Source organism: Procambarus clarkii, chromosome 79 (assembly GCF_040958095.1).
Source record: "Procambarus clarkii isolate CNS0578487 chromosome 79, FALCON_Pclarkii_2.0, whole genome shotgun sequence".
Lineage (NCBI taxonomy): Eukaryota > Metazoa > Arthropoda > Malacostraca > Decapoda > Cambaridae > Procambarus > Procambarus clarkii.
The window spans coordinates 4,308,268-4,335,199 of NC_091228.1; the positions used below are offsets into that span (position 1 = coordinate 4,308,268).

Below are 26,932 nucleotides of genomic sequence, written 5' to 3' on the forward strand. Positions count from 1 at the left end.
TTAAGAACCGTATCTATTTGACCAATAGTGTTTTCCTAACTCAAACAGTGTGGGGTTTATTATTATACACATAATTCTTATGTGTCTCAGGTGTTCACATTCTCTCAGGTAGTGGTCAAGGCGGTGTCCGTCACTCTCGCTACGGATTCTGCAACTCCGCTGCTCAACTGTTTCCGTTCTGAATCTCCATGGATATTTGTATCGAAGAGGAATTCTTGCTATTACCGATTCTCTCCGCGGCCACCACCACTTCATCTATGATTGGGATTGCCAGCTGCGACCACATTGTACCAGCGTACAGATTGTTCACAGATTTGTTCTTTTGTCCTCCTTTCCTCGGTAACCTTGTCACGGTGATATTGCCTGATGATACCTCTAATTTGTAGTAGTCTTGGGTATGAAGTATTCAGTATGGTCTCCTTCATCAGCCAGCACATCTGCTCGTTCATTCCCACATATTCCAACATGGGAGGCGATCCACAGGAACTTGACGACTCTTCCCTGGTTGGTTAGTACTCTCACAGCTCTTGATCTCGGCGACTATCGCAAGGTTTTCTACCCGATTTTTACTCAGGCTTTGTAGCGCTGCTTGTGAATCAGTGCAGATCACTGCACCGTTAGTGTTCTGTTCAAGGAATCTTAACGCCATGCCAATGGCAGTTAGCTCTGCTTGCGTTGAAGAGGCATAGTTCTCAATACGAGCTTATCCTTCATTTCTGGGTTGAAAGGCATTATTCCTAATTACAGTGTATGCTGCACCAGCCCTGCCATTGACAGGGTTAGATGACCCGTCAGTGTAGATTTGATCTAACTAATTTCCGGCTTCTTTATAGACTTCAGATAATTGTGCATCATTTCTTAAGCTATCATGCATCATTTCTTAAGCTATCATGTTGGACTTTTTCGTTGCCATTTCATTGATAATCCTGCACGAGTCATCCTCCCAGGGAGGTAACCTCTCTACAGGCAGGAGCTCACGCGCTTGCTCAAGCAGGTGAAGTTCTTAGAGGTAGCAGACTGATCTGTGACGCCATTTTCCGCTTCTCCTGTTTCCCCCTGAAAGTAGCATTAAGCTCAGTTTTTTCTTGGGGATCTCTGGCTCAAGTTTATTTTTCCGAAGTGAGGAAATTGACTCCAGTTCCCTCCGCGCCGTGTTTGAGGTATTGTCACTGTGGTTCCAATCCGTCAGCCACTCAGCATGGTGTGTGTGCCCGAGTGGGACAGTCAGCTTGAGTTGGGGTAAATTGAGCTCTGAGGGAAAGGTCGGTATCCATTATCCATTGCCTCGGCCGTCATACCTTCCTCCACCCAATATTATTCAGTGGGATCAGTCGGAGGAGGATTAGGATGGGAGAGGGAGGGGTCAGAACGAGGCAGTAAAGGAGGTAGGGAAAGGAGGACCTTGATGTACCTCCAAGGATCCCAGGTCCCGCGGCCCGGTCTCTGACCAATTCTCCTGGTTGACACTGTGGGCAACCAGTAGGGAGCTGGTCGGCTGAGCGGACAGCACGCTGGACTTGTGATCCTGGGTTCGATCCCAGGCGCCGGCGAGAAACAATGGGCAGAGTTTTTCACCCTATGCCCCCTGTTACCTAGCAGTAAAATAGGTACCTGGGTGTTAGTCAGCTGTCAGGGGCTGCTTCCTGGGGGTGGAGGCCTGGTCGAGGACCGGGCCGCGGGGACACTAAAGCCCCGAAATTATCTCAAGATAACCTCTCAAGATTACTGGCTGTCACTCCATGGGTCACATTTACCTAATGCCTTTGCAAAGTCCGTGTATACCACATCTCTCCTACATTAAGGGAGTGATTAAGGGAACACGTGAAGAAGCTGCTCAGCTAAACATCATCTCAAGCATGTGGAGTAAGACGGTACTCGCCTAGTTGTGGTTGCGGGTTATCTTGAGGTTATCTTGAGTTGATTTCGGGGCTTAGTGTGCCCGCGGCCCGGTCCTCGACCTGGCCTCCACCCCCAGGAAGCAGCCCTTGACAGCTGACTAACACCCAGGTACCTATTTACTGCTAGGTAACAGGGGCATTCAGGGTGAAAGAAACTTTGCCCATTTGTTTCAGCCTCGTGCGGGAATCGAACCCGCGCCACAGAATTAAGTTATGCGCGCTATCCACCAGGCCCTACGAGGTGTTGAGCTTTGGCTCTTTGGTCCCGCCTCTCACCCATCAATCAACTGATATACATATTATACACGGTATTATAATAAAAGTTCAAGATGGAAGCAAGGTATGTTATCTTGAGGTTATCTTGAGATGATTTCGGGGCTTTAGTGTCCCCGCGGCCCGGTCCTCGACCAGGCCTCCACCCCCAGGAAGCAGCCCATGACAGCTGACTAACACCCAGGTACCTATTTTACTGCTAGGTAACAGGGGCATAGGGTGAAAGAAACTCTGCCCATTGTTTCTCGCCGGCGCCTGGGATCGAACCCAGGACCACAGGATCACAAGTCCAGCGTGCTGTCCGCTCGGCCGACCGGCTCCCCTCGCCACCTGAGTCTGCCATGACTGCCGCTGAGGACAAGTAAATAAGTCTCGCCCTGTCCCCGGTGTTTACAATGGAGAGCATTGTCTGGTAATCTAGGTATTGTTGTGGCAATCCTCCTGATCATTGGGTTATTGTTATGACCGCGTGTGGGGGAGAGAGGGGGGGGGAGGTATGGGGGCCTGCGGGCCGCTCCAAGCAACAGCCTGGTGGACCAAACTCTCACAAGTCAAGCCTGGCCTCGGGCCGGGCTTGGGGAGTAGAAGAACTCCCAGAACCCCATCAACCAGGTATATGTGGGCCTGCGGGCCGCTCCAAGCAACAGCCTGGTGGACCAAACTCTCACAAGTCAAGCCTGGCCTCGGGCCGGGCTTGGGGAGTAGAAGAACTCCCAGAACCCCATCAACCAGGTATATGTGGGCCTGCGGGCCGCTCCAAGCAACAGCCTGGTGGACCAAACTCTCACAAGTCAAGCCTGGCCTCGGGCCGGGCTTGGGCAGTAGAAGAACTCCCAGAACCCCATCAAGCAGGTATATGTGGGCCTGCGGGCCGCTCCAAGCAACAGCCTGGTGGACCAAACTCTCACAAGTCAAGCCTGGCCTCGGGCCGGGCTTGGGCAGTAGAAGAACTCCCAGAACCCCATCAACCAGGTATATGTGGGCCTGCGGGCCGCTCCAAGCAACAGCCTGGTGGACCAAACTCTCACAAGTCAAGCCTGGCCTCGGGCCGGGCTTGGGCAGTAGAAGAACTCCCAGAACCCCATCAAGCAGGTATATGTGGGCCTGCGGGCCGCTCCAAGCAACAACCTGGTGGACCAAACTCTCACAAGTCAAGCCTGGCCTCGGGCCGGGCTTGGGCAGTAGAAGAACTCCCAGAACCCCATCAACCAGGTATATGTGGGCCTGCGGGCCGCTCCAAGCAACAGCCTGGTGGACCAAACTCTCACAAGTCAAGCCTGGCCTCGGGCCGGGCTTGGGGGAGTAGAAGAACTCCCAGAACCCCATCAACCAGGTATATGTGGGCCTGCGGGCCGCTCCAAGCAACAGCCTGGTGGACCAAACTCTCACAAGTCAAGCCTGGCCTCGGGCCGGGCTTGGGGAGTAGAAGAACTCCCAGAACCCCATCAAGCAGGTATATGTGGGCCTGCGGGCCGCTCCAAGCAACAGCCTGGTGGACCAAACTCTCACAAGTCAAGCCTGGCCTCGGGCCGGGCTTGGGGAGTAGAAGAACTCCCAGAACCCCATCAACCAGGTACATGTGGGCCTGCGGGCCGCTCCAAGCAACAGCCTGGTGGACCAAACTCTCACAAGTCAAGCCTGGAAGGTTCGATCCCCGGTGTAGGCGGAAACAAATGGACAGTTTCTTTCACCCCTAATGCCTCTGTTCACCTAGCAATAAATAGGTACCTGGGAGTTAGACAGCTGCTACGGGCTGCTTCCTGGGGGATGTGTAACAAAAAGGAGGCCTGGTCGAGGACCGGGCCGCGGGGACGCTAAGCCCCGAAATCATCTCAAGATAACCATATGCAATATTTTATTCATTACTCAATGGTAATCTTAATGGTAATCTTAATGGTAATCTTAATGGTAATCTTAATGGTAATCTTAATGGTAATCAATTACTCAATGGTAATCTCAATGGTAATCTTAATGGTAATCTCAATGGTAATCTCAATGGTAATCTCAATGGTAATCTCAATGGTAATCTCAATGGTAATCTCAATGGTAATCTCAATGGTAATCTCAATGGTAATCTCGATGGTAATCTCGATGGTAATCTCAATGGTAATCTCAATGGTAATCTCAATGGTAATCTCAATGGTAATCTCAATGGTAATCAATTACTCAATGGTAATCTAACCTCAAGATAACCCAAGATGGTCACTTGGTTAAATGTCTTGGCCAGAAGTAAGATTATACAGTGCTAATAATATTTAATGGCATTTATTTATCTTTAATTAATAAACTTTATTGAATTTCCACAAAGTTAAGATCGCCTCGCTAGGCTTGCGTTCCTCTAGGTCCTACCTTGCGATGATTTCGGGGTTCAACGTCCCCGCGGCCCGGTCCTGGCATACGAGTCCGCATTAATTTCCTAAGATTGACATATGTTAAAGATAAGAGTTCTTCCAGTATTAAGTTGGCATGAAGTTCTTGTATACTGTCACTCCTTAGTGGTCCTCCCTGCAGGTAGCAGTGGCTGATAAACTGCAGAATGGGGCAGGATCTTGATGTATTTCCCCCCAGAACATCTTCCCGGAACCTGTAGCTGTTCTGGGGCAAGATCTTGATGTATTTTACCCCCAGAACATCTTCCCAGAACCTGTAGCTGTTGTGGGACAAGATCTTGATGTATTTTACCCCCAGAACATCTTCCCAGAACCTGTAGCTGTTGTGGGGCAAGATCTTGATGTATTTTACCCCCAGAACATCTTCCCGGAACCCTGTAGCTGTTGTGGGGCAAGATCTTGATGTATTTTACCCCCAGAACATCTTCCCAGAACCTGTAGCTGTTGTGGGGCAAGATCTTGATGTATTTTACCCCCAGAACATCTTCCCGGAACCCTGTAGCTGTTCTGGGGCAAGATCTTGATGTATTTTACCCCCAGAACATCTTCCCGGAACCCTGTAGCTGTTCTGGGGCAAGATCTTGATGTATTTTACCCCCAGAACATCTTCCCGGAACCCTGTAGCTGTTCTGGGGCAAGATCTTGATGTATTTTACCCCCAGAACATCTTCCCGGAACCCTGTAGCTGTTCTCGGTAGCTAACCTCACTATGCACGATCATTCTATCCACCTGTCCACCCTCCTGTGGGTATCTCATTTGTCTGACGATTACAGTATTAAACATTACGCTAACAGATGGTGATGTATATAATTTTTGTGTTGCATTGCAACGGCTCACTGTTATTTGTTATTGCAGGCACATCCCCAAAGCCAAGGCTACCACAGTTGCAGAGACGCCAGAGATGAGGAGACTAGCCGAGAACACCAAAATTCAATCCAATGTAAGTAAGAATATTAAAGCTTCCCCACTGTTGGTCTCGGTCGGGGCCACTCCGTACTTCCTCGGAGGGGGCGGTTCTGGTCCCCTCGGAGGGGGCGGTTCTGGTCCCCTCGGAGGGGGGCGGTTCTGGTCCCCCGTCTGGTGGCGCGTGTGGAACTGTAGCATGGAACAGCCGTCACACTCTGCAACTCTGAGGCAGCAGCAGCAGCAGCAGCAGCACTCTGGGGAAACACTTGCAAGATCTAACACAGATCTGCTTGATACCTGATCGACCTCCATGTTTAGCGAGGCGCCATCTCGAGAGAGAGAGAGAGAGAGATAAGAGCGTTGCTAGACTAGTGGAGTTGAGTGAGAGAAAGGTCGAGGTAACACGCATAATAACGCCTACAAGCACAATGTAATGTAGCGAGAGGCCGGTCACAAGGTGAGGGAAGAGGCGGGGCAGGGGGGAGGTTGTTGGTTATCCTGGTGACAGGGGGTAGGGGATGGTTGGTTATTCCGGTAGTAGGGGGTGGGGAGATGGCTGGTTATCCCTGGGGTGGGGTGGGATGGGATGCCTAGGATATCCCCCGTGGTGGTATAAAATCCCTGGTACGTATGACCCCACCGTGACGGGAGACATCTCCCGTCACGCAGGGTGCAGTCGCACCTCCACAGATCTCCAGTATCAGCTCTTGATACTGGTAATGGCTCAAAAGGGCCACCACTTACGGGCTATTCATGCCCGTGCCACCTTTTGGCTGGCTTAATCTTCATCAATCGACCCCACGTTACCCTGGGGCCTGGTCCTGCCCTGACCCGGTGCTTCTGTACGTGTTCTCTCACTTTCTAAATGAGGGAGAACAGCCTTAACATGTACACATCGTGCGTGTGCAGACGAGGAGTCGCAACGTGGCTGAAACATGTTAACCAGACTTCACACTAGAAGGTGAAGGGACGACGACGTTTTGGTCCGTCCTGGACCATTCTCAAGTCGATTTGAGAATGGTCCAGGACGGACCGAAACGTCGTCGTCCCGTCACCTTCTAGTGTGTGGTCTGGTCAACTCGGAACAATAGTACACATTTCTGAACTCTTTAGAATGTAACTCCCCATCTTCTAATTCCTTCCCCTCCCCTGCCCTCCCTCCCTGCCCCACGAAAAGCCTAAGAGACCTGTCGACCAAGATGGATGACGATGCTACTTCCCGGTATCAAACGTCTTTTTCACCTAGAGAAAAAAAAAGGTTTACGATCTTAAGAGGTGCTTAGCGCGGCCAGACTTAAGTATACAAATGGACGAAAGACAAATGTGTTCTTCGCCAGTGACACGTTCTAACTTGTCGTGAATGGTGGGGGGGGGGGTCATCTAGTTATATTCACCTAATTGTGCTTGCGGGGGATGAGCTCTGCTCTTTCGGCCTGCTTCTCAACTGTCAATCAATTAATTCCCTTCCATTCCTCCAGGAAGCAGCCCGTAGCAGCTGTCTAACTCCCAGGTACCCATTTACTGCTAGGTAACAGGGGCATCAGGGTGAAAGAAACATTTTTGCCCATTTGTCTCCACCGGGAATCGAACCCGAAACCTCAGGACTACTAATCCGAAGCGCTGTCCACCCAGCTGTCAGGCGCAAGGTTAGGGGTAAATTATGGAAAAGCTTGAAAGCAAAGGGGGAAACCATGCTATTTATCCTACTTCCCCAAATCGTGTACCTAATTTGTACTCTCCTTTCTGGGCTGGACGGTAGAGCGACGGTCTCGCTTCATGCAGGTCGGCGTTCAATCCCCGACCGTCCATAAGTGGTTGGGCATCATTCCTTCCGGCTGTTCCATCATAAATCCTGACCCCTTCCAAGATGTCTAAAATGTCTATATTAGACATCTTGTACTGCAAGCATGTCGAGCCATCTTGAGTACTAGGACCGTCTTGGCATGTACTCTATGGTTGAGAGACGATGGAATGTCACTTCACGTCAGGACAGACCCTAAAGGCCGGGTGTTGTACAACACAACATAAATCACTTGGTTATATATTTTTTTAATTATTATTAAGGGAAAGCGCCAAGCCATTACGACTATATAGCACTGGGAAGGGGTCAGGATAAGGACTTGGGATGGGACGGGGGGAAAGGAATGGTGCCCCAACCACTTGTGGACGGTCGGGGTGGTTATATAATAGTCAATGGTTATATAATGGGATCCTGTGTGTGTGTGTGTGTGTGTGTGTGTGTGTACGTGTGTACTCACCTAGTTCGCACCTAGTTGTGCTGGCGGGGGTTGAGCTCTGGCTCTTTGGTCCCGCCTCTCAACCGTCAATCAACAGGTGTACAGGTTCCTGAGCCTATTGGGCTCTATCATATCTACACTTGAAACTGTGTATGGAGTCAGCCTCCACCACATCACTGCTTAATGCAAGGAAGGCTTGTGTGTTAAGGCGTGTGTGTGTGTGTGTGTGTGTAAGGACAGCGAACGCACTCACAGGTCATCGCCATTCTCCTTATTCCGGTGAATCTTAAGAAATCTTACACGATCACTTGAAGTTTTCAGGTGTCCGCTGTTTACATTTTGAGGAGCTGTTGTGTTAGATTCAGCTACTCAGAACAAAAAGTTTTAAGTAGCACGGGCTATGGTGAGCCCGTAATTGAGGTGCTGAATAATCCGGATTGTTATAGCTGCATAGGCTGCGGCTAGAGGCAGGGAGGGTGGGGGAGGTATTATGCAGGGGTGGGTGGAGGTGGAGGTCGACCTCTAATGGGGGGTGGGGGGGAGTGTCAGCATCAACTAAGGGCGCGGTAAGGGTGAAGGGCAGTGTGGGGGCGTGGCAGAAGGGGCTGAAGGCTGACTGAGCAAGGGGGTGCAGGCAGGGAATTCTCTCGTAGCCAAAAATACACCTCCTTTTATGGGTTTGTGAGAGAGCGTGAACCCCGTCAGTGGGCGGTGGGGGGGAGGGGGGGGTACTAGTCTAGTTGTGCTTGCGGGGGTTGACTTTCGGCTCTTTGGTCCCGCCTCTCTACTGTCAATCAACTGGTATACAGGTTTCTGAGTCTACTGGGCTGTATCATATCTAATCTTGAAACTATGTATAGAGTCTGCCTCCACCATATCACTTCTTAATACATTCCATTATGTTAATTAAAAAGTTATTTCTAATGTGTGTGGCTCATTTGGGTACTCGATTTCCACCTGTGTTGCTTAATATGTGTGTGTGCTCCTTGTGTTAAATCTTATATCTACCCTATCAATTCCTCTGAGAATCTTGCATGTGGTGATCACGTCCCCCATGACTTGTGGATGCTTTGGGAGGGAGGGAGGGAGGGAGGGGGGGGGGGTGATGGTTTGGTTAGTTGTTGGGGAGAGAGAGGAAGGGAGGGAAATATCAGGGGAAAGCGCCAAGCCATTACGACTATATAACACTTGGAAGGAGTCAGGATTTGGGATGGGACGAGGGGAAAGGAATGGTGCCCAACCACTTGTGGACGGTCGGAGATTGAACGCAGACCTGCATGAAGAGAGATCGTCGTTCTACCGTCCAGCCCAAGTGGTTGAGCGAGGGGTGACGGTTTGGCTGCTGGATGAGGGAGGTGGGGGTGACGGTTTGGCTGGTGGATGAGGGGGGGGGGGGTGACGGTTTGGCTGGTGGATGAGGGGGGGGGGTGACGGTTTGGCTGGTGGATGAGGGAGGTGGGGGTGACGGTTTGGCTGCTGGATGAGGGAGGGGGGGACGGTTTGGCTGGTGGATGAGGGGGGGGGGTGACGATTTGACTGGTGGATGAGGGAGGTGGGGGTGACGGTTTGACTGGTGGATGAGGGAGGGGGGTGACGGTTTGGCTGGTGGATGAGGGAGGGGGGTGACGGTTTGACTGGTGGATAGAGGCAGTAAGGATGAGATATCCTGTAAATAAACACACCAACATCTAAGACATATTCTCCCGCTCAGCGGCAAGCAGCTCCCTGTATCGATTAGCCAAAGTGCTGAATAATTTGTCAAAGATATTAATAAGAAATGTCGTTCCTCATATCTCGTACCCAGAAACGACTGTCGTCACCTTCCGGTTGGGAAGGGGGAGGGTGGGTCGTGTAGCAGTTGTGAACCTCTTCTTAGAATGTTCTCCAATGTTCTCCAAAGTAAAGGAGGTCACAAGAGGTCGACGCTTGACACGTGAAGCTCTTGACACGTGAAGCTCTTGACACGTGAAGCTCTTGACACGTGAAGCTCTTGACACGTGAAGCTCTTGACACGTGAAGCTCTTGACACGTGAAGCTCTTGACACGTGAAGCTCTTGACACGTGAAGCTCTTGACACGTGAAGCTCTTGACACGTGAAGCTCTTGACACGTGAAGCTCTTGACACGTGAAGCTCTTGACACGTGAAGCTCTTGACACGTGAAGCTCTTGACACGTGAAGCTCTTGACACGTGAAGCTCTTGACACGTGAAGCTCTTGACACGTGAAGCTCTTGACACGTGAAGCTCTTGACACGTGAAGCTCTTGACACGTGAAGCTCTTGACACGTGAAGCTCTTGACACGTGAAGCTCTTGACACGTGAAGCTCTTGACACGTGAAGCTCTTGACACGTGAAGCTCTTGACACGTGAAGCTCTTGACACGTGAAGCTCTTGACACGTGAAGCTCTTGACACGTTGACGGTCAAGACTTGTTAATCCCCCTAGTGGTAGCAGCTCTACATTAGACTGTTTAGAGGGTGTCCCTGTCTCTGTAGAGTAGAGTAGACGGCGGGTGACTGAAAGATAATAGCGGCCACCTTCCTCTACAGCCGTCACTCTAGAGGAAGTACAATAATTCCTGACATTGGCAGTGGTCGTTAAGAGAGGCGTGCAAATCACTAGCATAGTTCTGTCATTACCGTCAAGTCTGGATAACTCTATATAATTAGGTAATTAGGATATCATAACTGTCATTAAGTCGCATTACCAAACTACCAATAACTGTTAATTGTAACCCCACTTTGTTATATTAGCATGCGGGTTAACACTGTCATTAATAAATATCCACTCGTCCTTCTCAGATAATTGTGAGAGTATCATTGAGGACCTTGAAAGACGTAGTGAAAGTTACGTGTGGCCAAGAACCGCTGTCTTGTAATTTTCACTATTTCACAAATTTGCTATAAATCTAATCTATCGTAGGCCTAAATAAACAATTATATGTATTTTTGACGCAATCTTAGTCCTAATTTAGTACATATGTACTCTACTTCACTTAAGAAAAGTTTTTCTTGAACTGTCTCCAAAATGAATAGTACAAATGCAGGCTATGAGTCACAATAACGTGGCTAAAGTATGTTGACCAGACCACACACTAGAAGGTGAAGGGACGACGACGTTTCGGTCCGTCCTGGACCATTCTCAAGTCGATGAGAATCCCCGAATAGTACAAAACCTGGACTTTTTAAGAGTACATCAGTTCATATTTTGTACTCGCCATTCCCTGTCGATGTGCTGCAGGTACTGTGACTTGACGGGATATACTTGACTCGTATCTTGTGGCATCTTGAACTTCGTTGTCATCTCCTCACACCATCTTACACGGTACGGTTAAATCGTCCAGCAACCAGGAGGCCTGGTCGACGACCGGGCCGCGGGGACGCTAAGCCCCGGAAGCACCTCAAGGGAAGTCAAGGTACTTTGGGTGAAGTATCATCTGGTATAGCCTCTCGGGGCTTGCTCAAGCAGGTGGAATTCTTGGAGAACTCCAATGCTATTACTGGTTCTTCCTAATATTAGTTCTTGCTATTATTAGCACACTCTCACACCTGGCTCTTGGCGGTGTCGGTATACTGAGGCTCTCTGGCAGTCGTAATAGTTATTCCCGGTAATGGTGACGGGTCTTGCAGGCGTTGGCGGGAGGGGGGGGGGAGGATTATTTTCGCGGGAAAGATGGGACAGAGGCCTCTTGCGCATTGGAAGGGATAAGGAGGGACGGAAGAGTTTTGAGGCACGGGAGACATCTCCCGTCACGCAGGGTGCAGTCGCACCTCCACAGATCTCCAGTATCAGCTCTTGATACTGGTAATGGCTCCAAAAGGCCACCACTTACGGGCTATTCATGCCCGTGCCACCTTTTGGGTGGCTTAATCTTCATCATCAGTTTTGATGGCGATTGGGTGTGCGCGCGCGCCATTGAGGGAGCGGGGTTGGAGGGAAATGACAGTAGGGTGGGGAAATTGAGGGTGGTGGTGGTGGCTTGCAGTGCAATAGACACAAAATAAAGTAGATGCAGAGATGTGTTTGAAGAACTAGGTCTGCACAGACGTGCACTGTGCTTAGGCACTCGGCTCTGTGGGGGGGGGGGGCTATGCTTCTGGAATTCATTCATTAGAGTGCAACCACTTGGACTGGACGGTAGAGCGACGGTCTCGCATCATGCAGGTCGGTGTTCAATCCCCGAATATTGCTGCAGGGGGTATTAATATAAAATATGGAGAAAAAATTTGGGATAAAATATTTCTGACCAGTTCTCATGCGTAACAATATGGAGGAAGTTACTAGGGGAAAGCTCGGTCATTACGACTATATAGCACTTAGAAGGGATAAGGATTTGGCATGGGACGGGCGGGGGGGGGGGGGGGAGGAATGGTTCCCAACTACTTAGACGGTGGGGGATTGAACGCCGACCTGCATGACGGGAGACCGTCGCTCTACCGTCCAGCCCAAGTGGTTGGGTGTAACGGTATAGAATGCCTCACTAAAGTTAATATTAACGTAGTGGCTATTGTAATAATGTTCTGCCTCGGTTACGTTTAAATAGAAAGATCGTCAATGTGAGAGACAGGGAAGTTCCTGTGATAAAATGAGGTTATCTTGAGATGATTTCGGGGCTTTTTAGTGTCCCCGCGGCCCGGTCCTCGACCAGGCTTCCACCCCCAGGAAGCAGCCCGTGACAGCTGACTAACTCCCGAGTACCTATTTACTGCTAGGTAACAGGGGCATTCAGGGTGAAAGAAACTTTGCCCATTTGTTTCTGCCTCGTGCGGGAATCGAACCCGAGCCACAGAATTAAGAGTCCTGCGCGCTATCCACCAGGCTTTCGTGGCCCCATAAAACGAGGTTATCAATTGTTAAATTCCGTTGGTAGATCTGAAGCCAATTTAAATGTGCAACTATTGCGGGAAGAACTTTACCAAGCTGAATAAGTTGACCAGACCACACACTAGGTGAAGGGACGACGACGTTTCGGTCCGTCCTGGACCATTCTCAAGTCGACCATTCTCACAATCGACTTGAGAATGGTCCAGAACGGACCGAAACGTCGTTGTCCCTTCACCTTCTAGTGTGTGTGGTCTGGTCAAAAACATACTTTAGCCACGTTATTGTGACTCATCGCCTGCTTAATGAGGGTAATATGTAGTGTGCATTATTCCTATGTTGTTACCATTGTGGGAAGTATCTACCGTGGTGATGAGTCAGGTGCTGGCACTTTCTCTCGCCTCCTACTTCCTTCCTTCCCCCCCCTCACCTTTTTTTGTGTTAAGGCCAAGGTTAGGCGACTCCACAGCTGGTTGCTGGGAGCGTGGAATGTGTGCGGGGAGTGTAGAATGTCTGGGGTGTGGTGGAATGTCACAACCTGTCCTTCTACAAAGAACGTAGCTTTTCGCTCGTATGCGTTACATAAAACCCCCCAAAAATCGTCACTAACAATTGGAAGTGGCGAAAGTGACGTACTGTCCCGTTTTCTGTTGTGGGTTCTCTGGTAGGCTAGGAGAAACTACTTTAAATAGACCGTTTTCTTGACGTTTGGGGAACCTTAGGAGGACGGGGCTGGATGTCAACACAGTAAAGCTGGGTTAAATAAGTGTTGTCTGGTATTACTTCGTACACTGTAATTATAGCTAAATACAGTAGTCATAATGTTTCGTGCGTTGTAATTTGACTATAAAAAAGGAACTATATAAAGTATACAATTATCACAAGTTCTCACTGAATGAATAGTGGCCTTTTATATAAGATTGTTGGGTGAGTCACACGATGAATAAGGCATTAGACGCCGCCTCAGGTCAGCACCTTAACGACGAGCTTTGGCGGGTGAGTCACAGGATGAATAAGGCAATGGAGGTGTCCTTTGCCTCACCTGCTTTCACAGCAGCAGCTCTATATGTGAAAGAAGTTTCTTATTGTGATGACTAATGCTGAAGCAATTAGCAGTCCTTTTTTGTGAAGCAGAGACGAGGCAAACTCATCATGTGCATGGCACAAGTTGTATAAATATAATACGTAAGCTGAGGAAGCTTGTACAAAAGTCATCTTCGGGTCTGTTAGTTTCCCGCCATTTTGCACACGCATTTTATTGCAAGCAACCCTCAATTGCCACTCGTTTTTTTGTGTTTATTATTATTTTGTAATCAATTATTTCTAGTAAAAGCTTGCTGTTTACCCCCAGGTGCAGTACCACGCGGACTTTGAGAAGAACAAGGCCAAGTTCACGCAGGTGGCCGACGACCCGGAGACCCAGAGGCTCAAGAAGAACACCCAGATTATCAGGCGAGTCTCCACCAACACTTGGGGGCACCACTCGAGCCAAAGATTTAACCAATTGTAATTTTGAGAGTGGGAGATGGAAGGTTAATAAAGAAGTGTATCAATCAAGTTACTGGCTCACCATAGCCCGTGCTACATGGAACTTTGTTCCAGGTAGCGAATCTTTAACAACAACAACAACAACAACAAAGAAGTGTAGTAATGTTGACTCGTACATATTTAAATTTGTCTTTTTATTATTATTAAGTTATGGTGGAATATTTAGTGTACAGAGTACTTTATTTTTGCTTCATAAAACATGGCAAATAGGAAAGTCTATGAAAGCATTGTGGTATAGGGATTTTACTTCACGTTGACTGGAATTGCATGGCAACATCGCCACTTGGCAATGGCTAATGGCTTAACAATTGTCAGTTTAGCAACACGAGAGCAATGTACTCGCCTAGTTGTACTCGCCTAGTTGTGCTTGCAGGGGTTGAGCTCTGGCTCTTTGGTCCCACATCTCAACTGTCAATCAACTGGTGTACAGATTCCTGATGTACAGGCCCAGGGTAGATCTGGTCGAGTAAGGGGGTCCTTTTGTGGGGGTGGTCCTTATCGACAGGCTTCATTTGGTCCCGTATCACTTTGGTCGTGGGAGTTGCTTCAATGTTAAGACTGGCACTGTAATGAATCTCTCATGCTCATCAAATTTGATTGAAATCTTAATGGTGTTAAGAGTTTGGAACTGTGCTGAAAGAACTAGTCGTGTGGCATTGTTTACGGTGGTTTTACACAATCATAAAACTTTTATTTACAGAACTAATATGTAGGGTGCTTACATTGCTCCAAGGTTGGTAGCATGGAAGCTAATATCGCATAAGAGAGAGACTGTGATTCCTCAACTAATCGATCACGTGGTTCATTTAATTGTTGACGCCGGAAGCGGCTAGTTTATTGTGCACCCCATACTCATCACTGTAAGTGGTAGTGTAAAAAGGGCACAGTCTTTATCAGACCTCAATGGAGATTATTACATAAACAATTTCATTTATCCTTCACATCTTATGACAATGTCAGCTAGTTACAGAGACTGTTCTATTTCAAGAGCTATATATTGACAGTCATTATACATTATTGATATGTCTTATCGCTAATACATAAATGAGCAATGGAGATGTTAGTCATAGGGGAGCTGCTATTTGTTATTAATCTTCATAATACACTACTTTTTTTTTTTTTTTTTTTTTTTTTTTTTTTTGAGATATATACAAGAGTTGTTACATATGTCCTTTATCTACTGAAAGTGAAATACTGTATGGATACAGTGCAAGGATTTTTAGGTATTTTATCCTTAATAATAAGATAGGTTGCCATATCATACAATGTGAGTTTAGATTTATCTTTAAATGGCTCATTTTTACTACAACTCTAAGATATAGTGTTCGAGTGTGTCCCTGTCTTTGTCCACACACTTTACACTTTACTTCACCTAGATCCCTATACAAGCCGAACTGCAAGAGATACTTGTAGCCAAGTTGTATTCGACCTGTGACAATGTCTGTTAGTCTACTGACTTTGTTACTTGCCCCATACACATGTTTTACTTCACACATTTTGTTGTGATTAACAATGGGCGTGCTAAGTTCCAGTTTGCACTGTTCTTCTTCCTTCAAACCCATCAAGGAGTTCTAGTCTAATGACACTTTTAGGGGACCTATTTGATAACTCATGTCGGAAGACCTTACCTTTAAAGAACACAATAAAGTAGCCGTCACAACTGCAAGAAAAATGACAGGTTGGATAACGAGAACTTTTCACACTAGAGATGCTATACCGATGATAATACTTTTCAAAATGCTAGGGATCTCTAGAGTGGAGTACTGCTGCACAATGACAGCCCCCCTTCAAAACTGGAGAAATTGCTGACTTGGAGAGCTTGCAGAGATCCTTTACTGCTAGAATCCAATCGGTAAAGCATCTAAACTATTGGGACTGACTAAAGAGCCTAAATCTGTATTCCCTTTAGCGCAGGCAGAAGAGATGCATAATAATTTACACGTGGAAAATAATAGAGGGGCTGGTCCCAAACCTGCACACAGAAATAACACCACATGAGACCAGAAGGCATGGCGGGATATGCAGAATACACCTGTTGGAAAGCAGAAGTGCAACAGGTACTCAAAGAGAGAACTCGGCATAAGAGGCCCGAGACTGTTCAACAAGCTTCCACTACATATAAGGGGCATAACTGGCTGACCCCATCAGTGTTTGAGAGAATTCGATAAGCACTTCCAAAGGATACCTAATCAACCAGGCTGGTTGACTAGACCACACCCTAGAAGATGAAGGGATGATGACGTTTCAGTCCGTCCTGGACCATTCTCAAGTCTATTGCAAGAATGGTCCAGGGCGGACCGAAACGTCGTCGTCCCTTCACCTTCTAGTGTGTGGTCTGGTCAACATACTTCAGCCATGTTATTGACTCGTCTGCAACCAGGCTGGGATTCATAAGTTAGGCTGCGAGCAGCCATGTCAACAGCCTGGTTGACCAGTCCAGCAACCAGGAGGCCTGGTCAACGACCGGCCGCAGGGACGCTAAGCCCCGAAAGCACCTCCAAGGTACCACAAGGTAAGGAGGATGCTCAGTTACTAACTCTTGTATTCCTTTGAATTGTGCTTCCATCAGGCTGATGAACAATAACAGCACTTCCTGCTCTCCCTGCAGCTGTATTGAGTGATCGGACTGTGTGATGTTTTCAGTATGTATATTGTGAATGTGTTCTATGGTGCTTAATTTAGCAGCAAGCTGGGGATGAGGGTTAAGATTTTCTTGGTGGGGTATGTAGCCATCAGGATGTCAAAAGGTACTATCTGCCAGGGTGGAAGGATGTGCTGCACTCTTTCATTTGTACTGTGTATACATTGTGCAGTCCCATCACTTTAATATGAGTGGCTGTTCTTTGAATCGATTTAAGACTCGCTGGTTCCATTGCATGTGTGTGTTCTAACAGTTCAACTGACACAATGATGCTTTTGTTATGCAGAAGCTTTAGTCCCATCATAAGATAGTATTCAAGACAGTATCTGAAATCAAAGTATTTAATTCTTTCCTCATATTGAGAACTTTAGTAGTTATAGGACAGCCAAGTATAATTCCGAGTGCTTCATTTTGCATTTTTTCCTAGTCTATCAATACAGTACTTAATGCCATTTTGCAGGAGTAAAGCTGGTGCATGATAGTCTATCAGAGACCTTATATATGCTAAGTACATAATTTTTGCTCTTCTAATATTAACTCTGTATTTAGGGCTGAACCCCACTAAAGTTCTGAGAGCCTTGGGTCTATCTCTACATTGATGTAACTTATTGACTGCAATTAAGGTACAAGGGATAGACACAAAGGTACAGTATTTGAGAGCAGAGACAATAGTCAATTGGTACGTTATCTTTAAGTTTCCGTGGTTCACTTTTGTAATTACCAATTTGTTAAATATCTTTTGGAGGTGTTTATCAAGTTCACCATTGAAAATCTTGAGGTTAGCTAATTATGTGCCTTTATGTTTAGAGGGGTGTCAGTCATGGGCCCTTAGTAGCCCTTGATAGAATTTTCTCTCGTCATACCTCTTGCACCTCTGGCATTTCTACCATGTTTCTTGACCTCTTACGGTGTTATTTCTGTTTCCTGTGTCCAGATTTAGAACCAATCCCTTTTTTACTAATGTTTAGTATCATGGCACCTAACAAATGTCTTGGTACATTAAAATACACTGAAACAGACTAGTTACTATAAAAGAAATGCTGGGTAGGCTACTGAAGCTGGAGAACAGTCTGCTCTGTCCTTCTGCCAATACTTGGTGCTGAGAGAGAAGTCGAGGTGCCATAAGCACAATTGGAGAACATTGTATTAACATCAGAGGTCCACAGTTGTTCAATATCCTCCCAGCAAGTATAAGAAATATTGCTGAAACAAAAGTGGAAGTCATCATGAAAACTCTGGACAGTTTTCTGCAAGAAGTGCCGGACCAACCAGATTGTAGTGAATATGTGGGCTTTCTTGCTTACTAGGTCCAGCATGTGGCTCTTCATGGTAACTGAATAGTAAACCTTTATTCTTAAAGCCGTCGGCCTCATTACTAAGCAGTAGATTTTCCCCACTAATCTGCATGCCCATCACATGTTCAGTGTCGTGTAGTGTAGTTATGATAATTCCCAACGTTTTCTCATTTGCAATTATAACCTGCTACTGCATCTTTCCTAAGAAGAAGTTGGTGATTGAACTGCATAGCAATCTGAATTTCCCCTTTCACTGTACACGTAAAGATTAGTGCATAAACAGCATGGCTAGAGCTTCAGAAAGTTGTAGATTGCCAAAGTAGGCATTTCACTGCAAGGTACAAATGACACACTATCTCTGGTACACTAGCACCAATTTTGTACTTTTAACCAAGCCTGGTAACATTTCTAATGAACAAATGTTCCTAATTAAATGGCAAGCAAAGAGCTTTTGCTCTTCCTGCTTCCCACCCCCACCCCCAGCACGGCAGGTTCCCATAGTCTCGCCTGTCTTGTAAACAAACTAGGGTGTGACTCTTGTTCCTGTTGTAAGACAATGACTAGGATTTGAAGTAGACAATGTCGAGGACATGCCAAATCTCTAAACTGATATAAACAAGGTTTTCAGTTTGCCGCAGAGAACATGTTCAATGAAGAATGTTTATTTACAAGAAGATACAATGGGTTTGTGAGATTACATAATATTGGTATTTTTTTACATTCTTGCAAAGCCACTAATACGGTCTTAGACACTAATATTGTGCAAGTGGGTAGCATAAGATAATATATATACAGCACTTAATTTTATTTAAAACACAAGGTAGGAAACTGAGGATGAAATTAGGTATTTTTTGGTTTTACTTTAGAATAAGGTATTGGTTGGATATGTTTCATTGGAACATGTTGGTATAGGTTAGACATAAGGGCTGAAATGCTTCAGCTCCGTACTATGGTAAAAAACAAAAATATGAAATGGAAACGTGTACCTTGCAGTCAAATCGACTTACAGGAAGAAAAAGCCATGGCTGCCTTGGAAGACGAGCCAAAGACTGATGTAATATACAGAAATTTCACAAGTTTTGGCAAATGGGACCATGGTGTTATTGTACACAATGAATTATTAGCAAAGTAGGAAGATGGAATTTAACATTCCTAAAGAACAGAATCCAAGGAGTAAAAGTCAACAAAGTAAAATCCCAACCATTCACCATGAAAAGCTCTCTCCCTCAGGGTACTGTGCTTGCTCCAGTACTTTTGACATTATCATGTCAGATATAGACGAGGGCATTCAATAAATGTGACCATGGAGTGATAGCACACAAAATGAGGTCAATGGGAATAACTGGTTAAGTAGGACGAATACCAGTGAAGAGTAGGGGTGCCATAGGCACAGGGAACACTGTATAAACATCAGAGGTTCATGGTTCAACATCCTCCCAGCAAGTATAAGAAATGTTGCCGGAACATCCGTTGACATCTTTAAGAGAAAACTAGATCATTTTCTTCAAGAAGTGCTGGACCAACCGGGCTGTGGTGGATATGTTGGCCTGCAGGCCGCTCCAAGCAACAACCTGGTGGACCAAGCTCTCAAGTTAAGCCTGGCCTCGGGCCGGGCTTGGGGAGTAGAACAATGCCCAGAATCCCATCAAGCAGGCACAAATTATAGTACTGTACCATATTATCCTTTGCAGGTGATACATTTTTTGACAGTAGACAATATAGTGTAACTAATTTATAGAAATCATACATCTATATATTGACCAAACTATACACTAGAAAGTGAAGGGACGACGACGTTTCGGTCCATCCTGGACCATTCTCAAGTAGATTGATCTCATCAATTGACTCGAATGGTCCAGGACGGACCAAAACGTCGTCGTTCCTTCACTTTCTCGTATGGGGTTTGGTCAACATATTTCAGCCACGTTGTTGTCTCTCCTCATCTGCATACATCTATATATGAATGTCATGCTTCACCTATGTATTTCAGCATCCCATAACTAGATCATGTGCTATTCTCCACTTGAGGACACTTTATTGGCAAGGGAACTAACCAGATTAGGACGAGTTAAAACATTACCTTATCCTGCGGCTACCTTGTGTTGGTTCAGAGGATCAATTTCTCCCATGGCCCAGTCTGACTGCTAGATGTGGCTACTCGCAGCTCGACTTGTGAAAAACAATCTTGTTGATAAGGTGCCCTTTGGAGGTGTTTATTAGATTCTCTTTTGAACACTTGAGAGGTTGCCCAGTTATCCCCATTATTTGTAGAGGAAGTGCGTTGAAAAAACTTTGACCTCGTGTTGATAGTCTTCTCAGCGTACCTAATGCACCTCTGCTTTTCAACGGGACTATTTTGCACTTCTTTCCATGCCTCCTGGTCTCATGTGATGTTATTTCCCTGTGCAGATCTGAAACTAGTCCCTCTAATATTTTCAAAGTGTAAATTATGTACTTGTTCAATGTTTTATAGTCTCATTTATTTAAAAGTACAGTACATAATAATTTACACTTCGAAAATATTAGAGACTGGATCCAAACATGCTCATGGAAATTTTCAAAGATTGTAGTACCATATTGCAGGACTATTGCAGATTATGCAAAATAGAACCTTTGAAAAGTTGAGGTGCAATGTGTATGCCAAGAAGCAGTTTAATGAACACGAATAAAACCCAAGATTTTGTAAACACCCTCCCTCTATATACAAGGGCTATAACGCGACTTTTTCCTCTTCGGGGTAAAAAGGAAACTCGAGAAACCTCTGCGAAGGCTATTTAATCAACTGGGTTGTAATTTGTACATCAGTTGGAACAACGCAAAGTAATCTCAAAGTATGTTTCTGAACAGGAGCATTAGTTTATTATTCTGTAGTTTATTTCCTTGGCCACTCCCTAGTTGTAGGAGCTGCTGAGGGGCTTAACAAAGTGGCATTTCATTACACTTGTAGCTAAAAATTTTAATCTTTTGCCCGTATTGAATTGATTTAAATTGCAACATTGACATTTTTTTTATCTCGGCAGCAATGTGATATATCATGGAGAACTAGCTAAGAAGACGGAAATGGAACGTAAACGAACAGAGCCTAATGAGGATGATGAAGGTAATGTCTCAAAGTGATATTTCTTATTGTTCCAGGTTACAGTATCTCCATTTAGTTAGTACAGTGTTGTACTTGGCAAATACTGTAAATATAATGCATAAATGATTAACATTTTACAATTTCTGCTGTATAGATGCTTAGTAACAGGATCATGTATATTTACAGTCTTTGGGCATTTAATGTTTTATATTTATTTGTACTCTGTTATGTTTTTTTTTTTCCATAGGTGGTTTGATAGTCGAATACCAGTAATTAAAATTATAGATTTAACACCTATCGTACATTACATGTCTCAGTGTGAAAGACTTGGAGTTGGTGTCTCGAGATTTAACAGTAAATTTAGTGTCTTACAAATAATTATTAAATTTTGAAATGTAAGAACCATTTAAGTTATATTATTGCAATAGTGACTTGTTTAAATTTTGGCAGGTTTCCCATTTTTAAGTACTGAAAGGTGTAAGTTAATTGGTTAATTGTATTACTATTTTCTTGGGCTAAATTATGAAGAAGTCTTTACGACAGGCCAAACATGGGGACAGAAACTGCCTTGCATTGAACTTGGTTATGCAGAATGTTGCTGCTTCCGAAAGTTGTAGCCCCCCTACACTTGTTGTGGTTCTACACTGGGACCACACTGTAAGCATCTCTTTCTTGCACCCTTGAAAATTCTTAAATATATAAATATATATATACATATAATTTTCCCTTTACTGAACTCTATTAGGTATCCCAATTACAGTGGATTCCCCCCTTTTTACATGCTTCTGGTTTTTTGTCGAGTCTTGATAATTCCTTTCACATTAAGTTGACTCGTAAGCATTGAGGGCTTCGATTAAAATTGGGGAGCAAAGTTATCTTGTAGCCAGTATGGGAAAACATTGTATATATATTTTGTTTAGGTTTTTGTTTCATCTCTGCATGATGCAACACATACAAGGTTACAAAAATTTCCTAGATACGTACAATATTCCATTAGTAACAATGTGCTGGATAATCTGTGGGAAAAGTGCATCCTAAATTAGCTTTGTACTAGATTTTGGATATATTAAGAATGATTTAAAAGAAGACCTTTTGTTTCTTTTAATAGATACATTTTCAACTTTGTAGCTCCTAGTGGCAATTTAAAAAAATAATTACAGTATATTTATACAGAAATTTAAAGTGGTCCCTCTTAACAATGCATTCCTTTGAAGGCAGCCATGTTTCAGTGTGTGAGGGGCTTTTGTGCTTTAATGATGCCTTCAGCTACCCATACCAGGGGGCACAAGGCTGAGAAGTCTGACAAAATGCTGCCATTGTACATCAGTCTTGAGAGGTTGGATTCAGGAACATCCTCTCAACTTAGTTTTCTGTTCATAATGCACAATATTCTGTATTCCATGTATGTTCATCTGTAGGTAGTCTGCCCTGGAGTTGGAACTTCTTGATGAGCAACATGAAGTCGAGGTGCATATCATGCACCTTGACCACTTCATCATATTATAGATTCATTTCATGAATCTGATATGAAGATAGGGATGTAAAGGAGGATTTATTGTAGTCTTAAGTAATTGGCTCATCAATTGACTAGGGGGTCAAAAATTTAGATGGCATATTTTGCTCATACTGAAATACTTGTACGGTAGTTCTCCAAAGACACTCTACCTAAATAACACTTGAATTAAGCTCATGAAGTCTTGCAGTTCTTTCCCAAGATTTAAATATTTCTACCAGAAATGTGGTCATGGTAGCCAAAATTGCCATACAATTGAAGACGCTTGACTGTAGTGTGTTGTTGTGATTCGCATGAAGCAAAAGGCCAAGTTGTGTTGCATTGCATAAGTTGTGGCAAGAGTTATTTATCCTTGAAAAATGCAGCATCTTGCACTATTGTTAAGATTCTAAAGATATTGATTAATAAATCGCACTGCAAAATCTGGAAGGTAGTTTTGCTATGACTAGTTCTGGTATGGATTTTCTATGCATCCGTGCTTTTTCCAAGGATCAAAAAGTTTCAGCAACCATTTCCATGTAGAAAATGTAACACAGACGAGATGTCTAGGAGCCTTTCGCAAGAATCCTGCACCCTGGATCTCTAAACGAGATGCTATACCAATGGTACTTTAGAGAGCACTTGCATCTTGAAGAGTGGAATACTGTTGCACAATGATAGTTCTTTTTAAAGCTGGAGAAATTGCTGACGTGGAAAGTATGCAGAGATCCTTTACTACTAGAATCCACACGGTAAAATGTCTAAACTATTGGGACTCTATTGGGACTGATTAAAATGCCTAAACCTGTATTCTCTAGAGTGCAGGTGGGAGAGATGCATAATAATCATCATGTGGAAAATAGTAGAGGGGCTGGTCCTAAACCTGCACATAGAAATAACACATGACCAGAAGGCATAGCAGGATGTGCAGAATACCCCCTATTGAAAAGTACAGGTGCTCAGATAAGAGAACTATCAACATGAGGCTCTGAGACTGTTCAACACACTTCCAGTGCATACATATAAGAGGCATAACTGGCCAACCTCTCAGTGTTTGAGAGAACTCGATGAACTCCTCCAAAGGATACCTGATAATGCAGGCTGTGAGCAGCTCCATCCAACAGCCTGATTGACCAGTCCAGCAACCAGGAGGCCTGGTCAGGCAAACAAACGCAAGGTAACTGCAAGGTTCCAGAAGTTCCCTGCATATGGAAGAGCACTATCACTTAAAATTGGGTCTTTGAGCATATGGTGCCTTACTTACCTTGTGGCTACCTTGTGATGGTTTCGGGGCTTAGAGTCCCTGTGGCCTGGTCATCGGCCAGGCCTCCTCGTTGCTGGACTGGTCAAGCAGGCTGTTGGACACAGCTGCTAACAGCCGTGAGCAAAGCCAAGCATAATCACCATGTAGATAGCACATTTTCGTACCATTGTGTTAACTTGCTGTTTAAATGGGTTGCCACGGATATAATTTTCCTCCAAACTAGGAAGAGTTCAAATTGTTGACATACTTTACAGACTGCACACATGCTTTAGAAAAAAAATCTCATCCTTGCAAATCTTTAGCATGTGTCCACACTGATACCTACTTTGAAGACAGTTTCTGCTGTCATTGTGAGCCAGTCCATGGGAGGAATATCACAGCATTATTTTCCCAAGTGGCTTCTATTTCAATATTTTTGTTTGAAGTTTACACTATGCTTACACCTGCTACCAATATAGAAAGGACATTAAAGATAATGGTCTGTTTACCATGTCTCCCTCTTAGGAGCCATAAATAGTACGCCCCAGATTCTCTTCATGACCGACGGGAAATTTGTACAATATCCAAATAATCACTTTCTGATATTACATGTTCTTCTATACTGTACTACAGTCTGAAATCTAATGCCCGGATGAGTTTTCCGGAGCTCAGTTTTCCCGTACATGATTATCTATAACTATTGGCATCTCTAATGCAGTAGTTGAGCTTTGGACCTTGTACTACCAGCTTGCCAGCAGTTAATACCAAAGTCAGCACATAACAATATTCAACACTAGCATTCCCTAGTGAGGTGTAGCATTGGTGCTACTGTATGTAAATAGAATAAATTAGCAACAGAGTATGCACATCCCATTGAAATCTTTCCATTCTTGGGTGACATTCCATTACATGTAGTATAAACAAGCAGCATCTTGTCATTTGTTACAGTTGAAGGAGAAATGCGTGGCACGAGACTTGGCAAGGGATACAGTGCCGAGACTATTAATCTACGAAAAGAGTTGCCAATTAATTGTGTTGCAGAAGCAACCCATTTGAATGGTTCATACATTAGACAAAAATGTGGGAGTGGATAAATATCTTATTTGCCTGAATTTTACTCGAGGGCCACTAATACTAGTGGCCTCGATGAGGACGTGAGGAAGACTGAGAATTTTCTCTACCTTCTCGAAGAGGAGAAAAAATAAACAAAAATATTTTTTCTTATTCAATTAATACATTTGTGCAGTATTCTAAATGTAAGAAAAACTGAAACAAAATATAAATGCAGTACATATGTACATTTTTATTGGAAGAGCTGTGAAAGGTTGCATAGTGGCAGTGTGTTAGCCACTGCACTGCATATAGTGCCTTAACTTCCATGCTTCCACGGCTTTTATTGCAATATTTTGGTCGTACAGCGAAATTCAAGTGCTTTCCCCAATTTTTTCTTTGTATATTGTTAAAATCCCTTCCCTGAACATGTACATGTAAAAAGAAATTTAAACTACTTACTTTGGCTGTGGCGGCGAGGAAAAGGTGCAGCGTGACGTCACTAGCATGTGATCGCCCGTGCGAGAAGTCTCCCAGAGGCAGTCAAGATGATTAAAGACTCGCGAGTTGCCACAAATAAATATTTATTGTTTAGATGCATTTTCAATGCTTTCTAATTACTTTTACTTTTTTATTGTATCTGATGCACATTTGTGTTCTTTACAATATGTACATAGTAGAATGTTCATAATGTTCCAAGGAACTGTGATACTGTACACGTCACTTGTCCATAAAAAAAGTCACAATATTACTTGTTCAATATTAAATTTATTTACACTATATACACTCTCACACTATTTACACATACACTGTATTACTCTCATGGAATAGGAGAACATAGACCCCTACACAACCTATAAATTATGTGAGGAATCTTTAAAGAATTCTGATAGAGATCTAGGGGTGGTTCTAGATAGTTTCTATCACCTGAGGATCACATAGTATTGTTTGAGGGGCCTATGCTAAACTTTCTAACATCAGAATTGCTTTTAAATACATGGATGGTGAAATATTAAAAAAACTGTTCATGACTTTAGTTAGACCTAAGCTGGAATATGCAGCAGTTGTGTGGTGCCCATATCTAAAGAAGCACATCAACAAACTGGAAAACTTTTTACTACTATCCCCCTCTACTACACCTTACTTTGCTCCTCAGCTCTCTTGCCTATTTATTGCCGGTCTCTACTTCATCACAGTTGACTTGAGAATGGTCCAGGACGGACCGAAACGTCGTCGTCCCTTCACCTTCTAGTGTGTGGTCTGGTCATCAAACTGGAAAAGGTGCAGAGACATGTCACTAAGTGGCTCCCAGAACTGAAGTACAAGAGCTATGAGGAGAGATTAGAGGCATTTAAATATGCCAAAACTAGAAGATAGAAGAAAGAGGCAATATGATCATTACATACTAAATGGCAACAGGAATTGATAAAATTAATACGGAAGATTTCCTGAAACCTAAAGAACAAGAGGTTATAGATTTAAACTAATTAAACAATGATGCCGAAGAAATACAAGAAAATTCACTTTCACAGAGTGGTAGACTGTTGGAACAAGTTAGGTGAGAAGATGGTGGAGGTCAAAGTCAGTAATTTCAAAGTGTTTTATGACAGAGTGCTGGGAAGACGGGACACCACAAACGTAGCTCTCATCCTGTAACTACACTTAGTTAATTACTCAGGGCTTTGGAAGCGAGTGAGAATCCAAGCAGCAGTCCATGGTACAAAGTGCGACTTTGCACTCAATGCACCAGGTACACCAGGTTTTTGCTTCCTGTTTCTTTAGTGTGCACACTTGCAGACATTGCATTTGTGTACACCTTTGGCTTTAGTTCTTGTAGGTGGTATGTAGCCAAGCTTGTTAAGTGTAAGGTAGTCTTGAAAAGATCTAGGAAAAGATCAATTACAAAATTCTATCCTGGAACAAACTAATCACTAAATTTTTATCTATCACTGAACACTTTTCGCACTTTCTAAAGTTGATAATTTCGATAAACATTTGCAATGTTTTGAAAGTGTTAGCACCATAAAAATATCAGAAACCTGTCTCGTGCCATGTACTA

At 44.5% G+C, this 26,932-nt stretch overlaps 1 protein-coding gene across 3 annotated transcripts in view; it reads left to right on the forward strand.

Moving 5' to 3' along the window:
* Nucleotides 1-26,932, forward strand: part of Lasp (LIM and SH3 domain protein Lasp) — a 141,969-nt gene that overhangs the window by 76,331 nt on the left and 38,706 nt on the right. For all 3 annotated transcript variants that reach the window (XM_045752401.2, XM_045752402.2, XM_069314459.1), the window contains exons 3-5: nucleotides 5,418-5,502; nucleotides 13,877-13,977; nucleotides 21,030-21,109. In XM_045752401.2, coding sequence (XP_045608357.2) covers nucleotides 5,418-5,502; nucleotides 13,877-13,977; nucleotides 21,030-21,109 — 266 coding nt within the window. The remainder of the gene's footprint in view (nucleotides 1-5,417; nucleotides 5,503-13,876; nucleotides 13,978-21,029; nucleotides 21,110-26,932) is intronic.